The sequence below is a fragment of the Echinops telfairi genome, unplaced genomic scaffold (genome assembly GCF_000313985.2).
Source record: "Echinops telfairi isolate 266 unplaced genomic scaffold, ASM31398v2 ScPeMD7_3509;HRSCAF=4178, whole genome shotgun sequence".
NCBI classification, from domain to species: domain Eukaryota; kingdom Metazoa; phylum Chordata; class Mammalia; order Afrosoricida; family Tenrecidae; genus Echinops; species Echinops telfairi.
This window is the reverse complement of record NW_022107407.1, coordinates 13,889,397-13,898,996: the sequence shown is the minus strand read 5'-3', so window position 1 is coordinate 13,898,996 and position 9,600 is coordinate 13,889,397. Positions and strand designations below refer to the sequence as shown.

General features: G+C 37.9%; 1 protein-coding gene across 1 annotated transcript in view; it reads left to right on the top strand.

Annotated features, from left to right (window-relative positions):
- TPO (thyroid peroxidase) overlaps positions 1 to 9,600 on the top strand; it is a 183,442-nt gene that overhangs the window by 78,027 nt on the left and 95,815 nt on the right. Inside the window, exons 5-6 of the mRNA XM_004709831.1 lie at positions 3,398 to 3,527; positions 6,888 to 7,094. Of these exons, the coding sequence (XP_004709888.1) occupies positions 3,398 to 3,527; positions 6,888 to 7,094 (337 nt within the window). The remainder of the gene's footprint in view (positions 1 to 3,397; positions 3,528 to 6,887; positions 7,095 to 9,600) is intronic.

Sequence of the window (9,600 nt, the reverse complement as noted above, 5' to 3'; positions counted from 1 at the left end):
GCCCCCACCCCGCCCCCAGAGCAGCATGTGCACTTCACCGACCAACTTCACAGTGAGTAACCCAATGATGACCCCACCCTACCGCTAGGGTGCCTTGTTTGTTGAGTAGATGAATAGAATTATACACAAATTTGAAAACAATACTTAGAACAACATCCAAAGAAATGTGCAGCCTAGGCTAGTCTGGCTTTTTGAGCCTTTTTTTCCCAGCCCTACATTTTCCCCACAGGACACACTAGGCATCAAAATCAGCCTAGCTATCAAATTATGAAGGTCATGAACTACCTCATCTGCATTTGAAAGTTGGACATTGAATGAAGATGACCAAAGAATTATTAATGCATTTGAATTATGGGGCTAGAGAAGAATATTGAAGGTACCATGGACTGCTACAAGGACAAACCAATCTGTCTTGGAAGAAGTATGGCCAGTGTGCGCCTTAGAGGCAAGCATGGCAAGACTTCATCTTACATACTTTGGACATGTGATCAGGAGAGACCTCCGGAGAAGGACATCATGCTTGTTAAATTGGAGGGTTGGCAAAGGACAGGAAGGCCCTCCGGGAGATGGACTGACACAATGGCTGCAACAATGGGCTCAGGTGTAAGAACAATTGTGAGGATGGCACAGGAATCAGTTCCTAAAGTCACTGTGGGTCACAATTGGCTTGAGGTCACTTAACAACAGCAACACAAGCAGATGCTCAATATCTAGAAGAGTAGCCACTTAAATGAAAGTGCCTCTTTCTGTTCCTTGAAAAAGTTTTTCCCTCTACAAATCCTTGACGCTTGCTGCTCCCCCTCAATAGGCTGTCTTCCTTCCAGGTCATCACATTGTTTATATCAAATCTTACCTGGACCTGTACTCACTGACCACCCACTTAGAAGAGACATCTCCAAGTCTTCTATCGTGCAGAATAATTCACAGAACGCCTCATTCCATCATCTCACATTGGTTTTCTTCAGAGCTGACAATATGTAAAATATCTACTCATTTGTCTGATTATTCTCTGTACACCCTATCTGGGCATTCACAATAAACTTTATTTTATTTATTATGGTATTTCTAGCTACTAGTACAGTGCATATTAATAAAAATTATGTACAGGATAAATGGAAGTGTTTATTGGCATGAAATATGCCTCCGAAAATGACAAATACAGGAAGGCTAACTAGCATTAGATGAGAGCATTTGTATTTAGACACAACTGTGGGGTATCTGGCTGTACTTCACCCTTGTCTTTCTTTGGGTCATCTGTTTGACTATGTAGCCCTCGTCTATCTTACAGAGTGCCTCTAAAAGAGTGCTGGAAAAGAAGGAATTCCACATAAGCATTTTAAGCTCAATACCTAATATTTATTTAAATAGCTGCAGAATGTCTTAAATTTTTATATCTAAAACTGGAAAAATAACTTATAAACTACCATGGTAACATGTAATGTTGTACCAAGCAATCTATTTAAAAATTCTGAGTTTTTCTCTAATAGAAAATATTTCATTTTTATTTTGCTTTTCAACTTCTACTCTCATTCTAATTTTCTATATTTTTCCAAGCAGAGAATATCTTAGGATTAAAAATATTTTATTTTCTCCTTTAACATATCTGTTTAGTCTTACTCTATATAAATCTTATATCTATATGATTTAAATTAAAAATATCTTATATAATTTATGTAACATAGTTATTTTCTGTTAGTTTATAGTTCAATTTTAATTTTAAAATGTATATTATATCAATTTTATTTTATTTTTAGAAAAATTGTTAATTATGTTACTCAAATTTGAGTTGATATTATACTTGTTATTAGATTCATTTGATCAAATTAGCAGATATATTATAAATATTGGTAAAATATTAAAGATAGTGATAATTTGGAAAAATTAATTTATGAACAAAAAGGATATGAGCATTTCCCTTAGCTCAAGCATTCATTAGGTAGCTATTCCTTATTAAATAAGTGACCATACATCCCATATTCCCTGAGACAGTCCCTATTTGGGTACATTATCTCAACATAATTATTAGTAGCACTTTCTTGTCTCCTCCAAAGAATTCCCCTTTGGATTATAAACTATGTTAGTATCCTACTTATTGTAAAAGGATACAGAGTAAACTTTTCCTTGTTCCCCCCCCCTCGCCCCACATTTATAGATGTATGTACTTAAAACTTTTTTCTTTTTACAAAATATATAGCTGGGAAGGGAATACGTTTTATTCTACTAATATAACCCAGTTCCCAAAGTTGCTCCTATGATGTAGAGAAAATGAGCATATTATGAACTATCTTTAAAATGACTTTAATTGAACTATCAGCAACAACTCCATTGGGTTCTGTTAATTTTTTAAAACCAATACTGAAAAGCTTGTGATTTGCAAAAGAATTCCCTCTCCACCATTGCTTTTTCATTTACTCCGTTTCTGGAACTAGTCCCCCAATCTCTACCCAGACACATCAAATTACTATCAAGTAAGCCTGCCCCACTTTTACCTAGACATACCTTATTCGACACAATATAATTAGAAATAGTTGGTAAAAAAAACCAACCCAAAACAAACAAAAATATTAAACACATCTCTGTCATACCGTACACTAAATATATTTTGACACAAGACACTAAAACTTATTCTATTTACAGAATTTGTTACCACTTAACCTAATTTGGCATTGTCCGTCCTCCTTGTCCAATCAATCAAATTAAATATGACTTACTTTTTCTCATAAAAAAGTCTCAATTCATTTTAAATCCAAATAAATATATTAATAAGTGTTCCCTTGACAACCATCTCACTTCTGGATTTAGAATGTTACAGCAAGCACCCAAGTACCCTGTTTTTAACAGACAGTGCATCCTTAACATAAAATAAATATGACAGAAAAATGCATGAAGCCCTAAGGTGGATTTATGGTGCCTTGATTAGTAGATGCTTAGATATAACAATATTTTTTAAACCCTTTGTTTAGAACCCCACAGGTTTTTATCCTCCAGGACAGTGTACCATTTTATATTCTATTAGAGTGAGAGATATGTTTTTCCAAAAAAATAAATAAGTAGAGGAATGGCTATTAGAAAGGTGAAGGCATAAAAGAGATTTCAACTGGCAAGACACCTGGAAAACAAGTTTATTGTCAAGCTGAGAAAGAGCGTATATGGAAGGTGAGGCTTTGAAAATGAATCCCCTTGTAATTATCCATGCTGTATACTCTTAAGAAAGTCTTTTGTGCTGCCCCGACTATGTACCAGAGTTAAAAGACCATTTCTTCAAAGCAAAGTCATCAGGAGCCATCCTCGTTTATGTTCCTTGAGAATGATGTGCAGTCTCAAGTTCAAGTTGAGACGTAATGTATCATTTCCTTTCTTCACCAACTCAAACTTTGCACACGTTTGTTTCCTACAGAGACCACCCTCGATGGGGAGCCGCCAACACAGCGCTCGCGAGATGGCTCCCTCCAGTCTATGAAGATGCTCTCAGCCAGCCGAGGGGCTGGAATCGCAACTTCTTATACAATGGGTTCCCTCTACCCCTGGTTTGTACCTTAGGATCCTAAGTAAATATGATTAAAAATAGTTTTCCTTAAAGGTAGCAAGCAGGAAACTAACCTTTAAATTTGCTCAGTATGCCAGTCAGGTGCCATGAATAATTTCCTTTGATTTTTCTCAACATGCCTATGAGATAGTATCATTTCCCGTAATTGCAGCTTAGCAACTGAAAATCCTGAAGATTGAAGTCACTCAACTAGGGAGAGGAACAATGCAAATTTAAATTAAGATTCATCTAACTCTCTTTTCAATCACTTCGACTTTTAAAATATATATTTATTTGTTAAGTCCAAGACTAAGCACATTCAAAGATACCTATCAATTAATTAATTGATTGCTTTAAATAAAGATAATGATCGAGCCTTTGCTTCCAGAGAATAATTTGTTTGATAAACATATTCATAGTTAACCAGGACAGAAGAAATTTCTTTCGATGGCTATTTAATATGAACACCAATGATCATTAAGATGGTACCGGATTTAGCAGTGTTGTTCTGTTAGTAACTGTCCTTTTGATAAATGCTGTGGGTAGAATTAAAAACAACCAACAGAAACATTCATGAGAGTCCAGTGTGTTCTTAGAGTCTGGAACAAACTAGTGAGGAGACGTGAATACGGTGTCAGCGCTTTACATAGATTCATTCGATCCTATGAGGGATGGTTTGCTCTGAGTGGAATTTAGCGACTGAAATCTTCAGATGCAAGTCACTGAACTGGAGAGAGGAGCAATGATTAGTGGACATGGAGTAAGGTCTTTTGCTCTTGAAAGTAAAAGACCAAATTTATCTGGTTTAACTTCCACTTTTAATTTTCTACAAATCACTTAACATCTCTTAGTCGCACTTGGATTATCTCTAAATTGGGGCAATGACCTTACATATTTTGTGTTGGACACTGGACAGTGAAATGCCTGTGGTGTTTTATGAGAGACTGTGTTTAATAGGCAAATAAGAAGAGATTCTCGGAGTTAACTGGTTTCCAAGACTTTAGCTGTTTACGGGAATAGAAAGCCCTGTGTCCTCCTGTGGAGTGACCGGTGGTTTCAAAACTGGAACATGGAAGTCACAGATAACGCGTAACTACTACACCACCAGGGCTCCTTAATCGCATATATTACGTACTATTTCCATGAAAGTGAAGCATTTACAATTTAAAAGGATTTAAAGGTGGACACATGAGGTTTTGGACTTTTGGTTGCTGATATAATCATTTCAGACTTGGGGACCTTTGGATGGGATGAATACATTTTTAATTTAGGACAGATTTGACTATTTTGAGAACTGGAAAGCAGACTGTGTTACCATATTCTGGTTCTCAAAAACGAGCATGTCCCACATGCAAAGCTCCCAACAAGTCTGAAATGACTATATTGTCATACTATCGGGGAAGCTGGATTATATGATGAAGAATGTGGCATCAGGATTGGAGGAAGGCTTATTAACAACCACTGACCTTCAGATGACGCAACCTTGCTTGCTGAAAGTGAGGAGAACTTGAAGTTCTTGCTGATGAAGATCAAGGATGGCAGTCTGCAATATGGATTACAACTCAATGTAAAGAAGACCGACATCCTTACAACTAGGCCAGTAAGAAACATAATGATAAGTGGAGAAATGATTGAAGTTGTAAAGGATTTCATCTTGCTTGGATCCATAACCAAGCCCCATAGAAGCAGCAATCAAGAGACCAAAGGACATATTGGGTACATCGGCCATACAAGACCTCAAAGTGTTGAAAGGCAAACTTATTAGCTATGGTATTCTAAATGACCTCATGTGCATGTGAGAAGTTGGACATTGAATAAGGACAGTGGAAGAAGAATGACTGCATTGGACTTAAGGTGCTGATGAGGAATATTGAAAGTACCGTGGACCGCCCAAAGCACAAACAAATCTGTCTTGGAGAAAGAACGCCAAAATTCTCTCTAGAGACAAGGATCATGAGGCATCATCTCCTGTATTTTGGACACATTGTCAAGGGGGGCCTGTCCCTGGAGAAGAATCCCATGCCTGGGAAAGTAGCGGGAAAGTGGAAAAGAGGAAGACCTTGAACGAGATGGATTGACACAGTGGCTGCATCCATAGGCTCAGACATGAGAACAGTTGTGAGGATGAGGACGGCGCAGGACTGGGCCGTGTTTTGTCATTTGTCCACAGGGTCGCTATGACCCAGAACTGACTTGATGGCCCCGAACAACAAACAACATCTTAAGTATGAAATCTCATCAAGTCTGAATCCTTAAATCTCATCATTTTTGATTTTTTTTAATTACTGGGGAGATTCTGGGTATAATCAATTCTGGGGCAAAATTCTTCCCACCTAGACCTGATAGCGGAAGCAAGTCATCTGCACCCCAAGCAGAAGGGTGAATAAAATAAAACCAACTGCCATGGAGTCCGTTCTGACCCATGACCCTGGTGCCGGCGCGGGTTATTAATTAAGCCGCTGACCTCCAGGTCAGTTCATCATCTCCATAAGCCACTCTATGGGAGAAAGATGAGGCTGTCTCTTCCCATAAAGATTCACCGCCTCAGAAACCTTAAGTTACATTCTGTCCTATGGGGTCTTAGGACAGAGATAGTGATTGGATAGTTATAGGATAATAGGTTAGAAGTGTAGACATCAGAGTCCAAAACGAAAAAAACAATAAAAGAAGGGTGAAAGGAGTCTCTGACTACAACCGATTTTGAAATCCATCTGAGCAAATGCTGATAGATTCCAGGACCTAGGAGAACTTCTCGATGGCTCACGGCTCTGGCCTTTGGACTTATGGCTCCATGCTTCATGTATTGTATCATAACAGTGGGAAGCTATTTTATTATGGACTTTATTTAGTTCTGACACCAACCTTGAAAAATCAGCACTTTTACACTTATTTAGCTAATAAAAACTTGCCTAAAAACCTGCTGCCAACTGGATGATGCTGACTCATAGTGACCTAAGAGACAGTAAAAATATTCCACAGGGATTCTGAGACTGTAAATCTTGGCAGAAGACAGCCTTACCTTTATCCCACGGAGCGGCTAGTGCATTCAGACTGCTGGCCTTGCAGTTAGCAGCTTAAAGCTTAACTCACTGCACCACCAGAATTCTTTAAACTAAGGCTCATAGAAATGAAATTTAAATATTACAAACAAATGACATGATAGCCGTGATTGAAACCCAAAATGTCTATCTTCCAAGTTCATCATTGCTCTACTATAATTGCAAAGAGAAGAGCTGATAGGGGTTTTCTGTGAATTCTGTGAACATGATTCATACCATAAAATTTATTATCTCACAGTGTCATTTTTCTGCCTACAATGTGGCTTTCCTGTATCATGACAAACTGATTTTCTCTTCCCCAGGTTCGGGAAGTGACAAGACAAATTATTCAAGTTTCAAATGAGGCTGTTACAGAAGATGGCCAATATTCTGATCTCCTGATGGTGTGGGGACAATATATTGATCATGACATTGCATTCACACCTCAAAGCACCAGTAAAGCTGCATTCTGGGGAGGAATTGATTGCCAGCTGACGTGTGTAAACCAAAACCCTTGTTTTCCCATACAGGTAGAAGTTTACTTAACTCTCTATTTTTCTTTTTGTTATGAAACTATCAAGGGCCATTTTACACATCCAAACCATAAAGACAATTATAAAATTAAATACCAAAGTCTCTTTATTTTGCCACTTCTCCAGAGGTTATTAGCCCTTATGAATGTGCTATGTACTCCATCTGAAATTACATATAGAGATGATATATATGCACAATAGATATGGGTAATATTATAGATTGTATATATACTATATATAAAATATGTAAATATATACCATAAACATATGAGTGTGTTCATACTCTTTTTTTACCTGATATGTCATATAATATATGCCACTCTTTGCCTGATATGTTGGGTCACTTAGCAATATTTCTTGAATTTCTCTCATATAATTAGATGAACTCTAATTTGATGATTTTCTTGTTTTGTTAAATAAGTTATATTGCCTTATAACATATTTAATCACTTTACTTAATAAACAATAAGCTTTTTATGGTATGCTCTGGCAAACAATGCAGCAAACAGCATCTTTATACACAAATCCCAGGACACATGGACTTGCCTAACAGACAAATTACTAGCAATGAAATCTCCAAGTCGGAAAGAGCATGCATTTGATTTTCATAGATACTAAAAAGAGATCTCCATTAAATATAGTACTCACTTTCACTCTTAATAGCAAGAAAGGAAACAGTACAGATAGAAAGTTTATTACTTTTCTTCCTAATGCTTTGATAAGGGAATATTTTCTACCAAAAGTTCTTCAATGAAGGAAATGTTACTGGTTTTTAACAGCTGTTAACTGGACAACTGGAGTTTAGTAGCAAACAGAAAGACCATTTAGAGGCTAAGGTCATGTGACAGCCACACAGTAAGGGTGGAAAGAGAGATTGTGGGTACCCAAATCTTGTAGAGGTCACAATGGAAGTTTTCTCTCCTTTAAGGGCAGTCATCTCACCGAAGTGTCCGAAACTATGTGAGCAGAACACCAGCTGATAGCCAGAGGACATTCCAAGGGCACCTTGTTGCTTTCATCTTCACAGCGTCCCTTCCTCTATTGCAGCAGTTCACAAGCTGCGGGTCGAGTCTCCTTTGGGGGGTCAAAGGACCTTTTCACAGGGGTTGCCCGATTCATAAGAGTATGAAAATTACAGTTATGAAGTCGCAATGAAAATAATTTTATGGTTGGTGGGGGTGGGTTTACCACAACATGAGGAACTGTATTAAAGGGTTACGGCATAAGGAAGATTGAGAATCAATGCTCTAAAAAAAAAAAAGCATTTTAAATTATATTTTACAACTACATTAGGTTAAAGTTAACTGCATTTATACTGCATTTTCAAGTTCAAAGGTTTTTTAAAATGCTTACCTTGATTTTAAAATAAAATAAAACATCTTTGCAATCCCACTCAAAATAATGAGGGTCCCACATACTGTGGCTCATGTGCCTCTTTGGTAAGTTGTCCCTAGAGATATCAGACATCAACCCCACTTCTAAGAGCCTAAAGAAGCCTATCATAGAAAGAATATATACTGAAGAGGCAGGCCAATTTAGAGATGAATGAAATGGAGGTGGTACAAACAGGTTAGCTAGTCATAGAAAGCTGGTCAATCGGATTCCATCTGGAAAAGGTGATTTGAAAAATCAGCATTGAAAACTCTATGAAGCACGGTTCCCTCCTGACACACATGAGGTCGCTGTGAGTCGTATGCAGCCTGCAGCGAACTGTTGTTTTGTGAGTGAGATACACCAGTCCCATTAAAAGAAAGAAAAGAGGAAAGACCAGTAGAAAACATCAGACTTGAAAGACAAATTTGAGTTAGGCCTCAAACACACACACACACACACACACACACACACACACACACACACACACACACTTACTTTCCGGGATCCTTTTCCTACACCGGACAGTAAGGGCAGACTGTCGTAAGGCTGAGGGAACACGGGAAACCTGACTGGGAAGAAGATGACTATAATCCATAGTGACGCTCTGCTCCTGTTGGGGGACCCCAGTTGGGTATACATTTCCTCTCTCCATTTCATGCATTTTAGGGCTCAGTTATTTTGCAGTTGAACCATGCTGGTTATCAGCTCTCTTTCATATATTTCCACTTCCTGTTTTGGCCGTGGGCAAGAATCACTTCTGTGAACCAGAGCCAGCGCTGGTAAAACTTCATTCATATACTGGCAGCCAAATTTGCGAGGGCCAGGAAATCACAGGGACCGGGAAGGGAACCGTAGGCAAGAGGGAGTAAAGCTGGGATTGATTATCTAATGAACAGGGGCCCACAGAGGCTCTGAGGAATGAGGCCTGGATCAAAATATTTTATCGAGAGGTGTCAGAGGCATAGAAACAAAATCAATGCAGTGAGAAAAGCTGTTTTCAAAATTTGTGATCGGGAAAGTATCATTATCATTTTTTAACTAAAGAGAGCTTATAAAGCAAGAAAGAAATATCTTAATAAGATGGACACATCTCAAGAAAATTCAGAAATGAACAAAACCAAAAATGCAG